This window comes from Macaca nemestrina, chromosome 12 (assembly GCF_043159975.1).
Source record: "Macaca nemestrina isolate mMacNem1 chromosome 12, mMacNem.hap1, whole genome shotgun sequence".
In the NCBI taxonomy this organism is placed as follows: domain Eukaryota; kingdom Metazoa; phylum Chordata; class Mammalia; order Primates; family Cercopithecidae; genus Macaca; species Macaca nemestrina.
The window spans coordinates 6049073-6074558 of NC_092136.1; the positions used below are offsets into that span (position 1 = coordinate 6049073).

Below are 25486 nucleotides of genomic sequence, written 5' to 3' on the forward strand. Positions count from 1 at the left end.
TTGAGACCAGCCTGAGCAACATGGTGAGACCCTGTCTCTACAAAAAATACAAAAATTAGCCAGCCATGGTGATGCACACCTGTAGTACCAGCTACTCAGGAAGATGAGGTGGGAGAATCACCTGGGCCTGGGGAAGTTGAGGCTGCAGTGAGCTGTGACTGTGCCACTGCACTCTAACCTGAGGAACAGAGTGAGACACTGTCTCAAAAAAAAAAAAAAAAAGGAAGACGGAAGAAAGAAGGAGGAGGAGGAAGAAAGAGAAGGAGGAAGGAGGAAGAGGAAGAGGAAGAAAGGAAGAAGAAAAAAGAGGAAGAAGAAAAAAGTAGTAGTAGTGGTAGAGGTGGTGGTGGTAGTGGTAGTAGTTGCTACAAGTGGTTTTGGAATACAATCCTCAGTCTGAGCCAAATCTGTGATAAAAATGCAAATTCAGACGTTGCCTCTGGATCACAAACCTGAAATGTGATCATTCTAAACCTGTTCTTGTCCATCAACAGGAGTTTCTATAGTCCGAAATCACAAAAGACAGAAGCAGAACATTTCCTAACTTTAGAAGTCTGAGAGCAAGGGTGGCATGTCACACCCTAGGTCAGGCTGCCCTTTCTGCCCTTCCCCATCCACATCAACAGCCTCGCTCCCTCTGGCTCCCACCCTCCCGAGGACTGACAGAGCTGTAAGGCCCACGGTTCTGCTCTCTATGGAAAACAGCTCTAATTGGCAGGCTTTGTAAAAAACTTCATGGATCTACTTACAGACACATCACATAGTAAAACCAGGTGCAAAGAGAACTCACTCAGTCCTCGGAGTAACAGGGAAGCCCAAACAAGACCCTGCCTAATACTTTTGAATCGGGGCCAAGAACCAGATGCCACCTGTTGGTCCACCCAGAAAGAAGATGGGCAGGCCACCTAAGACACAGGTTGGGCCCTTCCTCACACACCTTCTTCCCTGTCAGATCCTTCTCCCACCTCTGTCTTCCATTTGTGATGTTCTATCCTCTTCTAAATCTTTCCTTTTTCTTTCCTTACTGTTTTTCTTCCCAGGACTGGCACGAAGGATGATCACTGTCAAACACCAACAGAGGCACCTTCCCTAAGGGCGAGCACCAACACTATGGTCCACATTCAACACAGGCTGAATGCAGATAAGAAGATGTGGCTGGAATGGAACCAGCAGAACAACGCAAACTCTTGAGCGCAGCGATGGAACCACGACCTGCTAACCAATGGCATCGGGTATCTGAAAAGATGATCTGAAGCTCAACTAGACTCCCTTGGTTATGTAAGTTATCCTGTACTCCCACAACTCCAAATAGTTAAATAAACAGAAAACATCTAATTTAGAAGTGAGAAACTAGTATTCTGAATTCTCAATAACTCACACAGTAGATAACCACAGAGATAGACACTATATGGGACACCAGATTCAATGACATAGGGCAGAAAAAAAAGGAAACTTAAGAACTATTGCTGGGAACAGAAATCGCACGGAACTGAATCTTCCACCCTAGACTCCAAACGCAAGTGATTCTTCCCCTTATCTAAATCTGTACCAATCCAAGGGGCGAAAGAACACCGTTTATAGACTGCTGACAAAACTCTTATGGGTCTTCACTGAGGAAACAGTCATTTTAAAATTAGCACATGGGAGGCTCTGTACTGAAAAACCTCCAAGTCATATTCTCTCCAAATTGTACACTAACTTCAACCTACTCTTTCTTAAATAAGGTCAACTGTACATCAGACATATACTGCTCCAATTCTGAATAAGAAAACACAATTTCAAAGATCAGTTTCTGAAAGATTAGCTTTTCCTGAAACATTCAAAAATAATATGTTATGCTACAAGAAGAAAATTCTTTTTTCTTTATTGGCATGTAAGTACCCAAGAATTCACAGAAGAATGAAAAGGTAAACTTCCTAAGCAGATGAATATTTTGTTTAATTCTCCATTCTCCACTCAAAAGCAGTAAAAATCACTGACGGTGTTACCTTCTCACACATTTGGTACATGCAGACCGCAGCCAGTTCTGCCACTCCTAAGGCCCATATACATTCGAATGACTGTGTCAACCCAATTACTGGCTGGGCAGCCATGCTTAAGATAGCTCCCCTACCTTGGGTGGCTCCAGCAGGAGTTCATGAAAAGATCCAAGTCTTCCTCTGATGGCTTCTAGAACACTCTTGTTTACTGAACAAGCTGAATGGCTCATGCCTGGTGGGCAGATTTCTATATGGCCTTCGAATCTTGAAACAAAGCAAGGTAATTTTAGTTATTATAATTTCAGAACAAATCATTCAAGGTTACCAACCATGTATGTCTTTACTTAGTGATTATATAATAATGGCTATATCAACATTTCTGGCTGTGGGAAGAAAGGCTAGGAAGAAAGCATAATGAGGCAGAAGAGGGTTAATAAAACCTCAGCCTCTATAACCTGCAACCCAAAGAGCTACAGTATCAGGTAAGAAATTACATGTTATTTCTTCCCATTCTAAACGTTGTAAGTTCCTCTAACTGACCAGGAAATTTAGAGCAAAAGGAATCCAGTCTCTGGATTATAGGGCACCCCACACTGCCTGCCAGTTTGGTTTGTTATTAATGAACAGGCCTATACTTGTTCCATACAGTTTTTCTTAGATAATCAACATTATTTCCTATTTAAAAGGTTTAAATTATTCTACACAAAGCTCATCTATGCTCACTATAACCTACTTCTTACAGGAAAACAATTATAGGTGGAATGAGAGTTGGGTAAATACTCAAGGATAGGAATGCTGGGTGACATTAAAAATGTTTAACTTTCTAAGAACTGACAAATATTTCTACGAAGTGGCTGTATTCCCACTTTGCATTCCCAACAGTAATGTGTGTGACTTCCAGCTGCCCTGCATACTGCACTGAGTACTGTCTATTCTGTCTGTCTGCTTTAGCTAAGTAGTGGGCTGAATGATGCTCTCCTACCCAAAACATATGTTCACATCCTAATATGCACAGCCTGCAAATATCACCTCGTTTGGAAAAAAAGATCTTTGAAGATGAAATTAATTAAAGATCTTGAGATGAAAGAATATCCTAGATTATCCAGGTGGGCCTTAAATGCCATCATAACTACCTTGGAAGAGAGAAGAGGCAAGACAGACACAGAGGGGAAAGCAATGTAAAGAGGATGCAGAGAGATCACAAGCCATGGAATGCCAAGAACTACTAGAAGCTAGAAGAGGAATGCCTAAGCATCTCTGAAAGGAATTCAGCACCATCAACACCTTGATCTTAGACTTCTAGGACTCAGAACTGTGAGAGGATAGATTTCTGTTTTGTTGTTGTTTCCTGGGCTCAAGTGATCCTCCTTCCTCAGCCTCCTAAGTAGGTGTACAGGCACATGCCACCATGCCTGGCTTTTTGTTTTGTTTTGTTTTGGTAGAGATGGGGCCTTCTCAAGTGATCCTCCCGCCTCAGACTCCCAAAGTGCTCAGCATGAGCCAACACATCCAGCCTAGGTATTCTTCATATACCTGGATATAAGTCTCTTCTCACACATTATCAATATTTTCTGGCAGTCTGTGGCCTGTCTTTTAATTTTCTTAACAGAGTCTCAGAGCACAATTTTAAAATTTTAGTGTAGTCTTGAGTTGTCAATTTCTGTTTTATGAATTGGGTTTTGGCAATATATCTGAACAATCTCTACATAACTCTGAGACAAAGATTTTCTTCTATTTTCTTCTAGAACTACGAGTTTTATGTCTAGTTCCATCATCTATTTTGAGTTAATTTTTGCATAATCTGCAAAATACATATCAATGTCCAACTTTTTGCATAAAATACCTAACTGTTCAGGACCATTTATTGAAAACACTGTCCTTTCTCCACTAAAATGCCCCCATGCCTCTGTCCAAAACCTCCTGATCACAGGGGTGGGTCTACCTCTGGACTCTGCTCTGTCCCAGTGATCTGTACATCTATTCTTTCACTACACCGTCCTGATTACTGTCACTTTGTATTCAGTCTCAAAATCAGAGTGTGAGTCCTCTAATTTTGTTTTCTCTTGCAAAATTGTTTTGGCGACTGTACTTACTTAGATTCTCGTGCAAGTTTTAGAATTCACTTGTTGATTTCTAAAAAATCCTGCTTATAATTTGTTTGGAATCACATTGGATCTACAGGTCCCTTTGGGGAGAAGTGACATCTTAACAATATTGAGTGTTCTACTCCATGAACAGAGTATTTCTCTCCATTTATGTAGGTCATCTTTGATTTCATCAATATTCTATAGTTTTGGGGCATTAAACCTTGCACACATTTTGTTAGGTTTGTATCTTAGTATTTCCTTTTCTCTATGCTATAAAAAATAATACTTTGAAAAAATTTCAAATTCCAATTGTTCATTCTTAGTACATAGAAATGCAATTAATTTTTGAGTGTTGACTTCATACTTGCAATCTTGCTAAATGTATTTGTTAGTTCTAGGAGTATGGTTTTTTTTTCTTTAATGTTCTTTAGGATATTCTACAAAGACAATCCTGACATCTGTGAACAGAAGCAGTCTCACACCACCCCTTCCACTCTGAATGTCTTTTCTTTCTTTCCTGCCTTACTATTCTTGCCTGGACCACCAGCATGGCTTGAATAAGAGTAGTGATGGTGAATATGCTTGTTATGTTCCCCAGTTTCAGAGAAAATCACTTCGGTCTTTAACTATTAATAACTATGTTAGTTATGGGATTTTTAAAAGAGGGGTTGGCCAGGCACTGTGACTCAAGGCTGTAATTCTAACATTTTAGGAGGCCAAGATGGGAGAACCACCTAGGGCCAGGAGTTCAACACTAGCCTGGGCAATATAGACTCCATCGCCACAAAACATTAAAAAAATTTGGCTGGACATGATAGCTTGTGCCTATAGTCCTAGCTACTTCAGGAGGCTAAAGTGGGAGGATCACTTAGGCCCAGGAGATCAAGTCAGTAGTAAGCTACGATTGTGCCACTGCACTCCAGTCTGAATGGCAGATCTTATCTCAAAAAATATAAATAAAATGAAAGAGGGCTTTATCAGTTTTCATCCAAGTTCCCTTCTATTACTAATTTGCTGAGATGTTTTATCATAAAGGAATTTAACAAAATGATATGGTTTTTCTTCATTGATCTGATGTGATCAGATCTGTTGTCTGTTGATGTGAAGATTTTTGAAGGATGAATGAGCCTTGCATTCCCAAGACAAACCACACTTTGTCATGATATGTATTATCCTTACAATATACTGTTAGACTTGATTCACTCATATTTTCTTGAGGAATTTTACATTTCAGCTCTTGTGGCATCTTGCTACTTGCAGTCGGCCCTCTGTATTCACAGGTACTACATCCACTGACTCAATCAACTGTAAATGAAAAATATTCAAAGAAAGCTGGGCGAGGTGGTTCACCTAGTCCCAGCGACTTAAGAGGCTGGGGCGGAAGGATCACTAGAGGCCAGAAGTTCAAGGCCAGTCTGGGCAACATAGTGAGACTGCATCTCTAAAAAAAGGTGAAAAAAAAAAAAATGCCAAACAAAAAATAATACTACTTAAAATAATAAAAGAGCATAACATATATCATTTACATTGTATTACGCATAAGTAATCTAGAGATGATTTAAAGTATACGGGAGGATATGTGTAGGTTATATGCAAATACTATGCCGTTTATGAGACTTGAGCAACCGCAGATTTTGGTATGCATCGGAGTACTAGAACCAATCCTTAGCAGATACAGAGGAACAAATCTAGTTTTTGTTCCCATGATTTTGTGTAGTTTAGTCTAGTTTCAAAGTGATGCTGGCTACATAAAATGAGTTGGAAAGAGTTCTCTCTTCTATATTCTGACAGAGTTCTTCCATCTTTGGTAGACTTCACTAATGGAGCCCATCAAGGCCAGGAGTTTTCTTCGTTGAAGGTTTTAAATGTAAGTTCAATTTCTTCAACTGATATGGGGCTGCTCAGGCTACCTGCTTCTTCTTCAGTCATCTTTGGCAATTATTTCCATCGCATATAAACTGCTGAATCTGTTTAATGCATTGTTTGTAGTATTTTCTTATTATTCATCTAAAGTCCACAGGAAACAGTGTTAAAGTTCAAAGGACACAGTCATTCCTATTATTTGTAATTTGTCTCTTTTCTATTCTTTTCCTAATCTGGATGGAAGTTTATCAATTTTATTGATCTTTTCAAAGAACCAGCTTTCGGTTTCACTGATTTTCTGTATTATTTTTCTCATCTCAAGTCCACTGACTTCTGCTCTGAATTTTATTATTTCTTTCCTTCTGCTTGCCTTGGGTTTGCCCTGCCTTTACCTTTAATTTGTAAGGCAGGAGCTTAGATCATTGATACACATTCTTTCTTCTTTTCTAACATAACCACTTAATGTTATAAATTTCCTTCTACTGCTTTAACTGCATTCCACAAATTCTGACAAGTCCTATTTCCATTATCAATTAGCTCAAAATACTTTCATTTTCTTTGTCATTTCCTCTATGACACTTGGATTATTTAGCAGTGTGTTAATTTTCAAGTATTTGAGGCTATTTCAGAAATCTTTTTTATTGATTTCTACTTTAAACAAAGTATAGTCTAAATACAAATGTTACATGATTCTTATTATTTTAAATTTATTAAATTTGTTTTATTATGAGAAACTGGTCTCGTTATCAGCAAATTCCTATGTTGAAATTCTAACTCCCAATAAGATGGTATTAGGAAATGGGGCCCTCAGGAGGTAATTAGGTCATGAGGGTAGAGCCCTCTAAATGGAGTAAGTATCCTTATCAGAAGAAACAGAGTTTGCTTCCAATCTCTCTGCCACGTGAAGCCATATTAAGGTAGTAGCTGTCTGAAAACCAGGAGGGAAGCCTTCACCAGACACTGGATCTGCCAGTGCCTTGATGTTGGACTTCTCAGTCTCCAGAACTGTAAGAAATAAATGATGTTTAAAGCCACCTAGTCTATGGCAGTTTTTTATAGCAGCCTGAGCTAAGACACTTGGTAAGCTTCATGTACACCTGAAAAGAATGTGCATTCTGCTGCTGCTAGGGGAGTGTTCTACAAGTCTCAATTAGGTCAAGCTGATTGCCAGCGTTAAGTCTTCTGCATTCTTAATGACCTTCTGTCTAAATGTTCTCTCGACTTCTACAGAATAATTTTATAAATACACAAAAAACGATGGTACAGAGTTCCCATCGAAGCCACACAGTTTCTTTCCCCTATTAACATATTAGTATTGTACGTCACAATTAACGAACCAGTATCGATACATGAAATACATACTTTATGTAGCTATCCTTAGTTTTTAACCTAATGTCTTTTCTCTGTTCCAGATTCCCATCCACGATACCCATTATATTTAGTTTATATTTAGTTGTCAAGTCTCCTAAGCCTCTTCTTGGCTGTAACAGACTTTGTTTTTACCTACCTTCACAGTTTTGAGTAATGGTCAGGTATTTTGCAGAATGTCCCTTGACTGGAACATTCTGGAGTTTTTCTTATGGTTATGGTTTTTTGAGAGAAAGATTACATGGGTAAAGTGTGATCTTTAATACATCATATCAAGAGTATATGCTGTCAACAAAACATTGGCTACTGGCTTTTCTTCTGGGACAGGGTTTCCCTCTGTCATCCAGGCTGCATGCAGTGTAGTAACCACAGCTCACTGCAGCTTTTCCAGGATTAAGCGATCCTCTCACCTCAGTTACCCAAACTGCTGGAGTTTCAGGCGTGAACCAATGAGCCTGGCTCTAGCAATTAACTGAATATCTGGCTGAGGTAGTGTTTGCCAGGTTTTTCCACTGTGAAGTTACATTTTTAATTCTCTTTTTCCCATACTGTACTCTTTAGAAGGAATTATGCACAGTCCACACTTAGGAGTAGAGAGTGCTATTCTACCTCCTTGAAGATGAAGTACCTACGTAACCTATTTGGAATTCTTCTACATGGGAGATCTGTCTCCTTTTACCCATTTATATATGTATTTTATAATTTGGGCTTTAACACAAAATGAGTTTATTACACAACTTATTCTGGCTTTGACCATTGCGAACTCTATTTAGTTGGCTCCAATGTCCCAATGACAGCTGCCATCATTTGGGGGTTTTAATTTTTTTTTTTTTTTTTTTTAATTTTGAGGATTTCCTTATTTTCTGGTACTGTAAGTTGTTTCAGACTTACATGTTTCTTGCCCTGGTCACAGAACCAGCCAATTCTCTGAGGAGCTCTGGTTCCTTTTATTGGAGAACAGTAATAGAAACCAAGATTCTGGGCACTTGCATTTGCTCCTGGAGGCACGTCATTATTGCTGGGACTTCTCGGCTCACAAGTATCTTTTTTGTTTAACTCTTCATACTTCAGTATGGATACTTTCTAAGGTCCTATGATGATTCTCTTCTCAACTATGTCAACTAAGCCCAAAGGCATTCTTCATTTCTGCTGTTTTTCATTTCTAGCATTTCCATAGGCTCTTACATCTCTCTGCTAATATTCTTCATCTATTCATATATTTTCCACTTTTCCCACAAGTCTTTAACATAATCTTATTTACATTTAAATTATCTGACAGTTCCAACATTTTTGAATGTAGTTCTACTGATTGCTTTTTCCCTTGACAGTTTGTTGGCGTTTTTATCTTGTTTCTTGTCATTTTTGGTTGATAGACGGACATCTTACATAAAAACTGATGTAAATAGCATTTATATAAGAATGAACATGTCTCTTTTCTAGGTCTTAAGTGTGGGGATTTGAATCAATCTAGTCATCTGCAGAGCTAGGTTTGGGCTTTGTTGTTACTATGATTTCTCAAGGTGCACTAAGAACTTCAAGTCTGTCTCAAGTTACTTGGTGTTTATGGCTAAGGCCAGTTTGCCAGGTGTCTCTCACTGTCTGCTCTGCCCATCAGCTGAGGTCCTCTCTTTAAACTTGCTCCTGTGACTTACAAGAGGCTCCTCCCCGACGCTAGCCTTTCCTCCACAGCAGTGTTGTTACTGGATCACGAGAGGCCTGGTGGAGAAGGAAAGGATGCAGGAATGCTCTGCTTTGTTCAACCTCAGTCTTAGGCAGCTGAAGTGTACCCAGGTCTAGGGTTGAGGCCTTCTCAGTGATCCTGCCCTTACCCTCGTGGTAGGGGATTCTCTAATGGTCTGGATCCAGAACGTATTCCCACTTCTACCAGGGGACAGAGGGCTTTTATTGCTAACCTGTTCTCAGTGGCTTAAGAGTTTTGTTCAGTAGGGGCAAGAATAGAGAAGGATCCTGGAGGCGTAGTGTGTATTTCTCCCAAGGGCTGCTCCTCCATTCCTCAGGCCTAAACTACAATGAAAGCTTTCTCTGGTCTCTGCCCTGCTGTTAGTATTTCTTGTCCAGAAGGGCTTGCAAGTGTGTGTCTTGGACTGCCAGGGTCCCTTGTGTCTGGGACTGTCAGAGTTTCCTTACTCTTTGACCTTTAAGATGCTTTGGAAGTTACATGACCTATTGTTATTCTACTACATTTATTTAAAACCACACCTGAACTATAATTTTACTGAGATGAAGATACCATGTATGAGAATGTACCTCAACTGCCCCAGTATAAGAACTCCAATATGTACTAATTGACACTTTTCTCCTTATTTCTTGAGTTTTGTTAAAATAATCTGGAACTCCTTCCATTTTTCAATATTTGACTTATTTCGATTATTTATTCTTAACATTTAAACTTCATAATAATATTGTCACATCCCTACCCATTTCTTGATCATAATTTACCAATATGTTTCCTTAGTTCTTCATTCTTATTTTTCTGGTTGGCTTTAATAAAGTCTATCTTCAAGTAATTTCATCTCATCAACAGTACACAGATGAAACACTGAGTGTTTGCCCTCACATATCAACAGAAATGTTTCAGCCTCAGAATCCTGCACTATGTTGTTCAGTATTTATTTAGCTTCATAAAGGAGACATCTGGCAATCTGACTGGCTTCACAGGTAGCCCATTTTTTCTTATACAGATACTTCTAAGATTTATTCTTTATCCTCGGAATTCAGAAATCTTATCAGTATAAAGCTAAGATCTGAGTCCTATTTTATTTCTTTTATATGTGACAAGAGTCTCACTCTGTTGCCCAGGCTGGAGTGCAATAGCATGATCTCGGCTCACTGCAACCTCCGCTTTCCAGGTTCAAGCGATTTTCCTGCCTCAGCCTCCCGAGCAGCTGGAATTACAGGCACACGCCACCATGCCCAGCTAATTTTTGTATTTTTAATAGAGACAGGGTTTCACCATATTGGCCAGGCTGGTCTCGAACTCCTGGCCTTAAGTGATCTGCCCGCCTTAGCCTCCCAAAATGCCCGGATTATAGGTGTGAGCCACCACGCCTGGCCCTGAGTCCTATTTTAAAACTTCAATCTTGCGTTGCGTGGTATTTGGTAAACCTTTTCTGGTTTTAGGATAAGTTCCTTCTGGTCAGAAATTTCCCTTTATTGTTTCTTATATTACTGTTAACTTTCTTTGCTCTTTAAGTTGTACATTTATGTGTTTTTCACTTCCACACACAAAAATTTATGCTGTTTTTCCCTCATTTATTTCTCAAGTAGTATGAACCTCACAGGACCACCAAATGTGTTTTTAAACCACTTTTAAGAGATGATGTGATGGCCCTGTAGCCTGAGTAGCAAGAGAGTACTATACCCCTGGGGTAGGAAGAGGGCACTGAACCCCTGGGGTAGGAAGACAGTACTGTACCCCTGGGGTAGGAACAGAGCACTGTACCGCTGGGGCAGGAAGAGGGCACTGTACCCCTGGGGCAGGAAGAGGGCACTGTACCGCTGGGGCAGGAAGAGGGCACTGTACCGCTGGGGCAGGAAGAGGGCACTGTACCGCTGGGGCAGGAAGAGGGCACTGTACCGCTGGGGCAGGAAGAGGGCACTGTACCGCTGGGGCAGGAAGAGGGCACTGTACCGCTGGGGCAGGAAGAGGGCACTGTACCGCTGGGGCAGGAAGAGGGCACTGTACCGCTGGGGCAGGAAGAGGGCACTGTACCGCTGGGGCAGGAAGAGGGCACTGTACCGCTGGGGCAGGAAGAGGGCACTGTACCGCTGGGGCAGGAAGAGGGCACTGTACCGCTGGGGCAGGAAGAGGGCACTGTACCGCTGGGGCAGGAAGAGGGCACTGTACCGCTGGGGCAGGAAGAGGGCACTGTACCGCTGGGGTAGGAAGAGGGTACTGTACCGCTGGGGTAGGAAGAGGGCACTGATTTTCCTAGAAAGACACAGGTAGGCAAACAACCCCCAAACTACAACATACTTGAAGCAGTGCCACCACACTGCCCTTCCATTAGTATTGACCAAAGATTAGGCAAAGCAGCAACAGAGATCAGGAATTGGGGAAGCAGGGATTGGTTGGTAAGGTTGTCTTCACTATTTTGCTAGAAACCTAAATTACACCATCAAAAGTAAATACAGAAACCGTGAATGGCTGAAGTTTCATATGCTAAGGATGGACTCTGTCCCTTATTTAATGAATGAATACTGGGGTAAAAAATACAAATTCCAATCTCTATATCACACAATCCTGGAAAACTTATGATTCTCATGCTCTAAGAGCAGTTAGAAAACTCTGATAATAAGTAAATCTGCACTGGACATAAACTATAAAGAATAACACGACACACATTAAATGGCTGGTCTAGGGGCGGAAGGCCACACGTGGGAAAAGTAGGCTTTATTTCTGATTATAAAACACGTAGCAGAAATTCGTCCTTAAAGGCTCAAGCCACTTGCCCATGCATTTTAAGACAGCCTCAACTGCAGTGCCCTCAAATGTGAAACCCAGGAAAACACCACCTGAAGGCCTAAGTATCTGTAAAAAGGAATGAAAGGAATCACAAGATAGAAAGACTTTCTCAATGACCAGGAGAGCTACCCACTGACCAGGGACACCTATTTTCAATTATCATGAGCAAGAAATAAGCTTCTCTATTTCTGAGCCATCATACATTTTCGATTATAGCATTTATTATAGTAGCATTTTCCTAACTACTACTACAAAAAAAAAAAAATGACTAGTCTAAATACTGCCAATAAATAGTGTCACCAAACCACAGTTTTCAACTGCATCCCTATATGTGGTATTCATATAAAACTTGGCTATGGTTCATATAGTAGAAGGAGAATCAGCAACTGCAATTCAAAGGTACTCTATGACAGCTTATCCACCAAGAATTTAACTCTTAACTTTAAAAAAATCTGGAAGCAAAACAATATGGTTCATTTTGTAAGACATAAGAAAAGCTTACGTTGGTCGCCGTGTCTCAAGCAAAGTCAGCAATATCTGGATTGCACTGACTATGGCTGATTCATTTTTCTCCTTGTGGAAAATATTTGATAGAAGCTGCTCTATAATTTCTTGCCTAGGGAAACAAATCAATAATCACTAACTGCAGTATCACTTATCACCAACAACTTCAGAAAAAAAGACGACAGCACAAGACAAGCGTCACTGAAGAGTTCAATCACACTTGGGCATATTTGTTTTACTAATTTCTATATACTTATTAAAGTAGGCAATTGATCCTATTTATAATTTACACATATGCACACGCACACAAACACACTCACTCACCCTCCTATCTCTTTCCCTCAGCAAAATAACCTGGGCCATGCTTGTCTTTGCCAATTTTGTTGAGAGCCAACAGAATTTCAAGACAAAGTCACCTCCTACTCAAACCAAGACTCTGATGATGAATGATGATGATGATGATGATGATGATGACTGGGGCTGGGGGTGGCAAGAAGACATAGAAACTTTCACCCTCACTAAAGAAGGGAAAACATTCAGAAAGGCTATTAGAACCCATGAATGTTCATGAACGTTTTCCCACAAAGGCATGAATGTGTAATTAGCAAAGATCTGAAACAGAAAAAAGAAAACATCAGTTGCTGCATTTTACTCTACAAATAAAATTTGAAAAAGCAAAATAAAATGGCAGCAACGAAATAAATGTGACTAAATTAAATGTCCAAAAAGCATTATCTGCAGGCTCTTTCCATTACCCTTCTCTCATACACATCATAAGATCACAATTAACATAAACCAGTTCATTGAATTTATATTCTCAAGGAAAACCTTAGTCTGTTAGCCGCTCAGTAATTTTCAAAATTCACGTGAATTAAGAAATGGGGCCGGGCGCGGTGGCTCAAGCCTGTAATCCCAGCACTTTGGGAGGCCGAGACGGGTGGATCACGAGGTCAGGAGATCGAGACCATCCTGGCTAACACGGTGAAACCCCGTCTCTACTAAAAATACAAAAAAAAAAAAACTAGCCGGGCGAGGTGGCGGGCGCCTGTAGTCCCAGCTACTCGGGAGGCTGAGGCAGGAGAATGGCGTAAACCCGGGAGGCGGAGCTTGCAGTGAGCTGAGATCCGGCCACTGCACTTCAGCCTGGGCGACAGAGCGAGACTCCGTCTCAAAAATAAATAAATAAATAAATAAATAAATAAATGGAGGCCAGGTGCAGTGGCGCACACCTGTAATCCCAGCACTTTGGGAGGCCGAGGCAGGCGGATCACAAGGTCAGGAGTTCAAGACCACCCTGACCAACATGGTGAAACCCTTTTTCTACTAAAAATACAAAAATCAGCCGGGTGTGGTGGTGCACACCTGTCATCCCAGCTACTCAGGAGGCTGAGGCAGGAGAATCGTTTGAACCCAGGAGGCAGAGTTTGCGGTGAGCCGAGATCACACCACTGCACTCTAGCCTGGGTGACAAAGCCAGACTCCATTGCAAAAAAAGAAAAAGAAATGGAGTCTCGAATCTCCCTTACACTGTGACAGGCAGCTGGGTTGTCCTTGGTTGCTCACCTGACACCTTATCCCAAGGTATAGTTGTGTTCAGTGTACTGTACACCAGTTCCTTGACTGCCTCTTGCCGACACAGGGCAGCAAGTAGGAGAGAATCTCTATTTTGGGGAAACAAAACTAGTATCTAACCTAACTTGAGAGGGTCCCCTTGCAGGAGGAGGTTTTTCAAGTACTCCCAAACCAGCATTAAATTGCTTGTGAGACCTCTCACCAGAACAGTACTATAAAAGTCACATCACACACAGCAGCCTATACACTAACTGTTCGGTATGGAACTGAGCTCTGGAAAACAAACTTTAACAATAAATATGTTTTTCTTCAACAGCAGCCTCACCACAGGTGGAGGGGTACTGACAGCATGCGATTGTGGAAGTCCACACTCTCTTCATTCAGTCATAGCACTCTTACTCATCAGCAGGCACTGTCACTTTTGTCAATACAGATGCCTGAAGGGAATAGCTAACAGGGGCCCTAGCCATTTCACTGTCGTATCAAATTGGAAGTCTATTGTATCCATGAAAGAATTCTACTAATGGACAAGAAAAACATAATAACCAGCGAAAACTTGACAGTCAAAATACAATACCACAATAGCTGCGCCACATTCTGAGTTTTACCCGAACACACAAATATCACCAAACCCCGAAGAAATAGTAAACCGAAGGACTGAAGCTTATCAAACAAAATAAAAGGAATGCCTTCACATTCTTTCAATAAAAAGGTATTTAATTACATGCAAGAAAATATATTCATTTCCACGTTTTAAAAAAAAGCAGTTTCTGGATAGACATCACTAAAACTTATGATATGAGCTGTTTCCTGCATGAAGCCATCCAGGTTCTTTATCCATGCCTTTGGGACAATGACTCATTTTTTTTTTTTTTAATGTGAATGGCCACAGGAAAAATCACTTATAAAAAACCAATTGGCTCAAATGAATGGGGTCAAACCCAACTTGTTCTAAGGTCATTAGTATCAAGAATTCAGACAGAGTCTATTCTAATAAAACTGTTTTTTAAAAATTTTTGAACTTCAAAAATTTCCAGAGTCACTAAATAAAATGCATTCAATTTAGGCCCAGATTGCTTCCCAAGCCAAACATTGTTTATTTAACACTTCAGTCCGCTTTCTGAGATTTCTTGGTACCACTACCACTCTTTAGTATCTTCTTTAATCTTACCTCATTTCAAATTTTTCCAGATGTGCTAATCTGCGCTTAACATTTACACATGTGACATTCCTATATACAGTGGTGTTCACACTGTGGGTTACTTAGCATCATAGTACAGAGCTCAGCAAGCTATGTGTACATTATGTATTGCCAGTACAGTGATTTAATAATGTAATATCATTGTTAAATAATTATAATTTATCAAAAAGATATTACATATTATCACATAATAGATTAAATATACACAGATGCTATTATGATTAATAAGTTTACTAAAATAGAAATCTTTTCTCAGTGTGTATTGTCTGAATCAACAGACACTAAAAGATGTGCAGTGTGTCAAATATTAGAAGCGGTGGGTTCTCATTCTCAAACAGACTGTGGGAAGCACTATGACAGATTTTCTTGCCACCGTTAAATGCAATGGAGGTTTCACTTGGCAACAGGGCCACTGATTCATCAGGTCCATGTATTTGAACACAGTTACTCCAACTAATTTAATGATGTAAACTCTAGGTATTTACCTATCTTCATCCCAGAAATTAGTTACCTGATCTAGGACTAAAACACAGCTTGAAATATAAAAGCTAGTGTGCCCATGGGCTCTGGTGGCTAGGTTACATATTGGGTCCAAATAAAGTTGTGTGGACGGAGGGCTTGGAGCGGCACTGAAGAACTTAGCAATCACTACTAAGCAGTCTGATATTCGGGCAGAACCTGCACTGTCTACTATGGGAGTCATTCACTACATGTGGCTATCAAGCACCCAAAATTTAACTCGTCTGACCAGCATGTTCTAAGTATAAAATACACACTGGATTTCCAAGACTTTGGACAAAAACATTTTAAATTACATGTGGCTTTGATTCTATTTCTACTGGGCAGCACTGCAGTGAGCCATATGACACTGCTGATATTCAACATTTCTAACCTACTGAAATGGCAATTTTACAAGGTTCAATCTAATTAATACCACAATTTGTATTTGAATGTGGGATGTCTTAAAAGTTTTAAAGGACTATATATGCCACAGTGCAAGAATTACTAAAATAGGACAGGTAAGATACCATTTTACTCGGAAGCCGGCAATCTTTTGTAGTTTTGCTACTTCAGAGAACTCAACTCCTTCGTATTCTACATGCTAGGAAAACACAACTCCACTTCGCAAAGACAGAGTTGAAGACACGTTAACTTGTCTGTAATGTATTCCTTGCCTGTCTTACATGTGTCAAGGAAATAATACAATATTTTATTTTAATAAAAGGGCATTATAGGTAGTTAAGCCAAAGATGCAAAAGTCTCAATATATAGCAGGAATAAAAAGGATTGACAAAAGCATTAAAAACAATAATAGAAGTAAACTGAAGCAAGATTGCCATTAGTACTTAACATTGCTAGCTGTATGCATACTTTCCAATTATTCTTCCATAGTGAGGAATGGCCTGATTATTAAAATAACTTTCAGCTGTCTGAATGCAGGTCAAATACATGCGAAGTCGACAGTAAACATTCTTTCTGAAAACATGTGAATCTAGAAAAAATAGCATCCCATCCCCAAACTGTCTTCTACCTAAACATGAAATAACTGTCCCTAATCAGCTGCAAAGATACAATAAAGCCTTAAAGATCATCTGATAAAAGCCGCTGACTAAAACATGCAACATTCGTACTTACACAAGACTATTCTTCATCAAAAGACCCTTGGAAGTTGTGATGACAGTTATTTCTAAATGACTACCACATCTTAGGATCGCTCTACAGAATTCCATTTTACAAATAATTAGAAAACTCAAAGTCTAGATACAAATGTCATTTATCTTCTTATCCTGCCAAACTTCTACTGAGATAAAAGAAGCAGAATTCCCTACCTTCTCACCCACCCAAGGTTATTTTCAAGGGACATGATTCCCACATAAGGAACACTTACCAATCACTCACAATGGTAACACATGGAACAGCATCAATATGAAAGAAGAACAAGAACAGAGTTTTACACATACTTTTCTAGAGTGGCAAGCAGGGGGTCGGGCTCTGTACTGTTCTGAATTTGTAACATCTGGTCTCTGCTCAGGCGAACAATTTCACAAAGTGATTGTGATGCATTTGAATGTCGCTAAAGGAAAAAAGTACAATTTTAACCATAAAACATGTTAGAAGTTAAATTTATCATTTAAAAATGAAAGGGAAAGTTATTTAAGAAATAACACAAATTAACACTGGCCATAAGCTTCAGTGAGCAAAAGGTCAAGGCCAAGAGAGATCACATCACAAGTAATGTATTTTGTCAGGCATTCAAATGAGCTTTATAATAGTGCACAGTACATTATTACTATGTGCAGGGAGATGTCATCAAGGTTCTGATGAGTAAAAATTTCTAAAATAGTTGGGAAAAAATACACAGATTGAGCATCCCAAATCCAAAATGCTCCAAAATTTGAAAACTGACAAAGGAAATACTCATTGGAACATTTCAGATTTCTAGGTCCAGGATGTCCAACCAGTATAATGCAAATAAAGGTATTCCAAAATCTGAAAAAAAACTGAAATCCAAAATACCTCCGGTTCCAAGCATTTCAGATAAGGGATACTCAACGTGTATCCCCAAAATACACTCTTATCAGCATAGAAGGATGCACATACTTTTTTTGGATTAAAAAAAAAAGTAAAAGTACATCTGGGCACGATGGCTCACGCCTGTAATCCCAGCACTTTGGGAGGCTGAGGTAGGCAGATCATCTGAGGTCAGGAGTTCAAGACCAGCCTGACCAACATGGAGAAAGCCCGTCTCTACTAAAAATACAAAATTAGCTGGGCGTGGTGGCGCATACCTGTAATCCCAGCTACTCGGGAGGTTGAGACAGGAGATTGAATCACTTGAACCCGGGAGGCGGAGATGGCAGTGAGCCGAGATGCCGCCATTGCACTCCAGCCTGGGCAACAAGAGTGAAACTCCGTCTCAAAAAAAAAAGTAAAAGCAAATACAGCTTTCTGTAGAATACCAATGGGTAAGAAATATTAAGCCTTCTCTCAGTGTATTGACCTTACAGAAAAGCTCTAAAATCTCAGCACCCAAACACATTTTATTCTCTGGAATAAGAAACTGAGCATAACTCAAAGACTGAGCAATGTGCTCCCAATACGGGCAGAACACTCATATTCTAGAAGAGAGGAGAGCACAGATTAGGGTATCCAAACCCACTGACTGGAATCAGGAGCCTAGCATTTCCTTGGTAAGTATCAACTGGCCAGTATAATTTTAACATGTAATTCATCACTTAATACAAAACAGAAGTATTAACAGGACTGTCCAAAAGCCAAAATTAACTTTCTTGTAAGTCATGCAGAGAAGGTGCTGATGTCCACAATGCGGTGTCCTTCTCAAAAAATTTGTTGCAGAATTGGACTTCTCCATTATCAATTTCTCCTGGGCCCTTCGGACAGGCCCTACTGAGCAATCTTCTTCTTAGCCCATTGAGCAATCAAGTTCCTCTGCTCAAGAACATGAACCTAGTAAGGAGTAAGAAACTCCTCCCTGCCAACAGGGCAGGCCACACTCCTGTCATGGCTCTCCACGGCCTGCACAGGCCACATGTCATCACAGGGAAACCCGCTCCTAGAACCACACTCCCCTGCCCACAGGAGGAGGGCTTATCACCCCAGCTAGGTTGAGAGCACCTTCTAAGCAGGGGCTCCCATATTCCCAATCCATGTCTACACTGGATGTGTCCACAAATGTCAACTCTGCTAACAGTAACAACTACTGCAAGGGAGCATACCTTGCATTCTCCCAAAGAGGGATAATGGGGAAGTGACAGCCCCTTTAATAAAGTCCAGGTATCAAAAGTTTCTGAATGGATCAGAGTGAAAGGGTTTCGATCTACTATCACACAAAATGTATCTTTGTGAGAGAGGAGCCTCCACTGCGTGCCTCTCCCTCCAATGTTCCTCTGCGGTACTCGCTCCCCCATCTAACCTGCAACCTAGAGGCACACAAGGAGGCTCCCCCAGCTTCAGGACAAACCTTGAATTGTCCTTAAACCAACTCCTTTGTAGATATTAGGTTGAATCATAGATAACTGTCATGTCTGTAGGTAAAAATGGATGATTACTGCCAATTTTATATGGCTTGGCCTGATACTTCAGGTGGTAACCTTACAGATCTCTTCTAGAGACACATGCACCCACTGGTCCCAACGGGCATTCCCTCAGCACAGAGTTCAATCTGCAAGCTCCAAATCTAGCTTCAATCCTATAGCCAAGTCAACCTACAGTACCTAGGACAAAAGCCAAACCTGTCAAACTTAACAGCCAGGGCCAGGACGTATAACAACAAAGTTACTGTAGGGGTTCAATGGTGACCAACATCCCACTTCACTGCCTGCAAAGTTGTAACCAGACTGGATAAAACAAATGCAAATGTGGTCACATCAACTGCTACAGATGGGTATAAAAATAAAAAGGAGGCCGGGTGCGGTGGCTCATGGCTGTAATCCCAGCACTTTGGGAGGCTGAGGCTGGTGGATCACAAGGTCAGGAGTTCAAGACCAGCCTGGACAAGATGATGAAACCCCGGTCTCTACTAAAAATACAAAAATTAGCCGGGCGTGGTGGCAGGCACTTGTAATCCCAGCTACTCGGGAAGCTGAGGCAGAGAACTGCTTGAACCTGGGAGATGGAGGTTGCAGTGAGCCAAGATCGCGCCACCGCATTCCAGCCTGGGTGACAGAGTGAGACTCCATCTCAAAGTGGGAAAAAAAAAAAGTAAAAAGGAGCATGAACAAAGGAGGTTTGTAACAAAAGCCAGCTGGTTCGGCATGAAATCCCGGCTCTAGAAAGGAGATGGTGCTGTAACAAGGGCCTGCTGTTGTACATTTCTGGAAATTTTCTGGGTATTGGCAAAATGTAATACAGTTTAGAAAAGTATCAACTTTAAGAACAATAGATTGCTATTTTCCCTCTACTCTCTGATCATGTTCACATTTAATGTAAGTATGCTCTGTGCTCAATAAACAGTTCTTTTTTTTCTATTTGATCAAGTTTACAGTCACACAAGTGAACTTACATCTTCTTCTTGCGATGGATGAACTATTTCCACAAGCCTCTGGATAATTTTCTCCTCATTTAACCACTGTAAAACACATTGTAGAAGTAATCATAGCAATGAGTGGCTCTTGTTCAAGCCCCAATGTAGATTAACATACTTGGAAATATCCATCACATTTTAAGCAGAATGTTACAGGTTTCTCTGGACTTTGAACACTACAGAAAATTAAAAGTCCCCCAAGGAAAATGCCAGTGAATATATTGTTTTAACAATGGCCAACAGTACCAAAAACTCCCCAAATTACAATACCCACACACTAAAATTCTATACATCAGCTTCTTAGCCATAAGGTCACTCCCAGACATTTAGGACTAAAAGGGTTTGTAGGTTGGTTCTTAAGAGAGGACTGAGAGATTAAGAAGGATGGAATTTATACATTTTCTTTAAGAGCATGTTCACTCCAAGCTTCAGAAAGATTGAGAAGAGCAGTATTTAGCACCAAGTCTCTGGGTTAAGAAAAACACAGGATGAACAAAAGGGACTTTTAGATTACAAAACCAAACCCACTGCAGGAAACGTGGGGGCCTGAGGAAGCACAGAGGCAGAGTTTATCCGCCCTGTCATGTGCTGGCAAAGAGCTATGGCCATCTCCTTTTAATCCATGTATGAAATGCTACAGTGAATGAAAACACGAAAGGGATCCAAATTCAGAAAAAAATAAAGGAAAAATCATCTGGCTTAACATTAATGCCATAAGAAGCCGAAAACCATCATCAACAAGGCAGCTCACTACCTAGAAAATACGGCTAAAGGAGACTAGAGCGGGCAGCAGAGGCAGAAATCAAACACAATTTGCTTAAGGAACACAGAAGAAACCCTGACACTGTCTCTGGCTGCTCAATGAAAACACCAATTAAAGGAAAATGTGAAGCTATTCGGTAGGCACCACAGAGGTAGAGGTCCAACTTTATATTTTAAGATCTGTTTTAAAATGTGCACACAAATTCTCCAAGAATCTTGTTAAAATGCATATTCTGATTCAGAAGGCCAAGGAAGAGACCTGAGACTACAGATTTCTAACAAGCTCACAAATGATGTCTGGGACCACTCTTTGAGCAATAACGTCCTGAAACAGAGGAGAGTAAACATCTGTGTGAGGTGCGGGGCATTCCTGACCGCTACAGGAGAAACCAGGAAACCTTCCAGGCAGTGAACTCATCAGTCCCAGACCCCTACTGTTTCCACAGCTATTCATAGGAACCTACATTCCAAGCCCACTTCTGTAGTCTTCCTCAACCATGGATCCACAAAATCAAAATAAGACATTCAGGGGGTTCTAAGTAACCTTTCCCTGACCTACACCTTTATCAACCTCCTGTCACTCGCTCTCTCCACAAACACACTGATTCCTTTGGAAACCAGACAGGTCCTAAACTTCAACCCAGAAGCAACCAAAGGAATAAACTGGTTCCTACAAACCATCCTGAATAAATCTCTCCCTATGATAATCCCAATATAAAGGTGACACCCTCCTCCCTATCCTTAAGTCTTTCCCAGAATCCTCAACCTCTTTTGAGAAAAGATACATCTACAAAGACACACCCAAAAGGACAGGTGTCCCAATTTAAGGTCCCTGCCAAGAGACAAGTCCCAGGACATCCACTAGATACACCCAGCTGTTTACTCACAGTGATCACAGTGCCTGGGTCACCAACAAACCCAGCCCTGACCCCATCACATAAATGCACACCTGGCACACCTCCCTACCTCAGTGGAACATGCCCTGCCCTGGGCACCACCTGAAAGACCTTCCTCCTCATAGGCCCTCCTTCTAGTCCTTGAGATCTTAAATAATAACTAGCATTTTTAACAAAACTCATTTCCAAAGAAATGAGTAAGTTCTAAGGTTGCAGGTTAGTATTAAAGACAGATAGACTGAAGCATGGTTCACAAAGCTTCCGAGAAAGGAAAGAAAGGGAGAGTGACCAGGCGCGGTGGCTCACACCTGTAATTCCAGCACTTTGGGAGGCCGAGGAGGGCGGATCACCTGAGGTCAGGAGTTGGAGACCAGCCTGGCCAACATGGTGAAACCCTGTCTCTACTAAAAATACAAAAATTAGCCAGGTGTGGTGGCAGACACCTGTAATCCCAGCTACTCAGGAGACTGAAACAGGAGAACTGCTTGAACCTGGGAGGCGGAGGTTGCAGTGAGCCGAGATCATGCCACTGCACTCCAGCCTGGGTGACAGAGTGAGACTCCAACTCAAAAAAGAAAGGAAGAGGAGAAGACACAAAAGACAAGAAGAGAAGGCAGAGATGGGAGCCTGGGAGAAACCTTATTTTCAAGTTACTCACACCCTCCCCTCCTTCCCACCCAAATTCCACCTAAGACATCTATTCAGGAGGCATACATCCTAAAAATCACCATTTGTCCACATTTTAAAATATGTCCTTCTCAAAGTAAACTCTGCTCTCCTTATCCTTTGTTCCTAGGTACCCATGAGAAGAGAATTACTTCTGAAGTCTGAATCACTGGATGTTATCAACACCTCTCCGTTTTGACCTTCAGAGGTGGCCCTGAAGAGTGTGGCCTCACAACATACTCATATGGGACTTCGAGCTCCCAACCCTCTCATTTCTGCTTTTACCATCAGGCCCAGATTTAAGACAAATGCTCAACCCATAATGTCTCGCCACCCCCATAAAAAGCAAACCAGCAAAAAGGAAAAAACACTCACAACAAAACATTCCACACACCTACGGATATGCCCATCTGAAATTCTAGCTCTGCAAAATCTGGATCTCTTCCTATCTTGGAACAACCTTTCTCCCCCACCCTGTTACCTGCTCCCCAGACAACTCTCTGCTACCAAGTACCCTAATCCCATGCAATCCCTCCCAGCACACAGCAGCCTGGTGGGCTCACATGCCAGCACCCTAACCCCAGTCAACAGCAGGTCAGAATTCTACTCACATTCAGTACATCTTGCCTGGGCTGTGGAGGTTCAATACATGTCAGGAGCCTGAGCAACAAATCCATGATAGCAGAAGTTCCTATGTGCTTTATAATAAGGTCTACAAAATCATGCTTCTTCTTTAAGAAATCCACAATCTAGAGAAGAACAGATCAGAAACTGAAAGACATGTAACTTGGAAACTATAAACTTTACCTTTTAAGTCCCAACCCCCACTCCTCCCAATTTTATCACTACTTTAGGTTGAGAAATGGCAAATCCTGAATTACCAACAAGATATCAAATTGGAAAGCCTGGCTGATAGTTACAACACTCAAAAACCCCTTGGAAAAAAAAACCCTAAATTAGCACATGTCCATTAATACAAATACAACTTAACAGAATCTTTTATTTCTATTCACTTCCATTATTCATTCTCAAAGAATGGGGATCAAAAATTTAATATCCCTATAAAGAGCAAGAGAATATACCATTTTACAGTTTATGAACATAAAGCAAGTCTGTTAAGATTCTGCACCAAAATGAGTAACATTCAAAATCCTAATTGGACCCTAACAAGTATGAGAAAAAAATTTCAAAACAAACATTTCTACTCCAGTCAAAGTAACTAACTCACCTGGCTACACAAACATCGCCTTGGATTTTGACTTCACCAATTCACTCCAATAGCTTAGCACAAGAAGGGCAGCTGGTGGAGAGGCAGAGAGCTACCCTGAAGGAACGTGAGAATAGCCACGGAAATCAGGCCCCTGTTGCTGGCCTCTTCTGCACTGGGAGATCAGGGAGATGACTCTGTCCCACGCATCCCCGTGTCCCATGCAGCCTCGTTGCCTCTGCCTCTGTTCATGTGCACATGTCATCTATTCCCAAACCCTCTGTGAGTCCCAGGGGGAGTGTGGCAGCTGCTATAACAGGATCTTACTGAAATTTCTCAAAAGCCCTGGGACGTGGGGGGGTTGAATATGTCACTCCCACCCCCACACCCCATTAGAGATGAGGAAACCAAGGCTCAGAAAGTATCTTCCAGAGCTAAAAGGTGGCTGCCTGGGATTTAAACTTGGATTTGTATGCCACAAAAGCCACAATCTTTCCATTAGATCATATGAAGTCTAATAGCCAGAGATGACAACTAAAACTGCTTCATACAATTAAGTATAAATACAGGATTAACCAACACACGTTGCTTCTCTAGACAATGAGGTCAAGCATTATGATATAAAACTTCAAGAAATGACATGACACATAAATAATTCACTCACAATTGGGTCCCACAATAGTTTTTAAAAGGACAGTAGAGGAGAAAGGATGAAAAAAGTCACATGTGACCAAGTATTCCATAATTCAGTGCCAGAAACAGCAGACCTGAAGCCCAAAGGAACAAACCCGAGCTAGTGTGGTGGACAGTACAGCACTAACAACACGGACCTGTGGCCCAGATGACCCCACTGGGGTGCTGACTCATGCAGCACTGAAGATGCCCCACTACGCAACTTTCTGTTCCATGAGCTAACAAATGCCTTTACTGGTTAAGCCAGTTGAGTCTCAATTTTTGTCCTTCCTTACAGTTGCATAGATCCCTACTAATACTATCACATAACAGAAAACCTTTATTTACACTCCTAATTTGCAAAGGATAGAGAAATGCCAGGTTTGATCTTAACCCACAGCCACTGAATCCTCTTGCTATCATTCATACAGTTGTGACAGGGAAGTGTAACAAGCAAAAGGCCGAGGGGCTCTTGTCTCAGAATGTAACTGGCAAGTGCCATCATCTCTACACAGATAGAATGTCGGGTTGGACTCTGACGTCTAATACAAAATACTCAAGGCCCCATAAAGTTTTAAGTGTATTCTCTCTATGTGTACACTGAAAATCGGGGCTTGCAAACTTGGGTCCCAACAGCACAGAAGTGAGGAGAAAAAGCACAATGAAGCATAATGTCTGGATAATGGCTGTAACAACCAGCCCTGAGAACTGCCTGGTAATATCAGGGTGATAGGTTGGCTTCCACTCTCCTAAAACAGCCAGCAGTTCTTGTATTTCTAACTAGAAGGCAGAAAAAAACAGACAATCTACATTAGAGTAATCATGATTTGGGGATTACTATCAAAGTGAAAAGAATCTTATTTCCAATCAACTTAGGAAGCTTATCCTACTCCATTAAGTGAAAGAAAGAATGGTATCTCTTTCTAAAATAAAACATGTATCCACTTTACCTTGGCATAGGACAGGACACACTGGGCCCAAAATAGCTCCAGTCCTTCCACAAGTGCTGAGAGCAAGAATGGGTCACCCAGAGCCATTTTCTATCATGAAGGATGGCAGGACCAACTGGTTTGACCACTTTTACCCCGTATCATCACACTCATACTTGTTGCAATTCTGGCAAATCTGCTATAGTTTATACTTGAATATCTGAGGCTCTAGTTGTTCCCTGGGTGCCTA

At 41.0% G+C, this 25486-nt stretch overlaps 1 protein-coding gene across 18 annotated transcripts in view; it reads right to left on the reverse strand.

Annotated features, from left to right (window-relative positions):
- Positions 1-25486, reverse strand: part of LOC105469709 (protein phosphatase 6 regulatory subunit 3) — a 158638-nt gene that overhangs the window by 48770 nt on the left and 84382 nt on the right. For all 18 annotated transcript variants that reach the window (XM_071074142.1, XM_011721135.2, XM_011721133.2 and 15 more), the window contains 5 exons: positions 23040-23177; positions 20084-20149; positions 17022-17134; positions 12286-12399; positions 2114-2243 (listed from right to left, as the gene is read on the reverse strand). In XM_071074142.1, coding sequence (XP_070930243.1) covers positions 2114-2243; positions 12286-12399; positions 17022-17134; positions 20084-20149; positions 23040-23177 — 561 coding nt within the window. The remainder of the gene's footprint in view (positions 1-2113; positions 2244-12285; positions 12400-17021; positions 17135-20083; positions 20150-23039; positions 23178-25486) is intronic.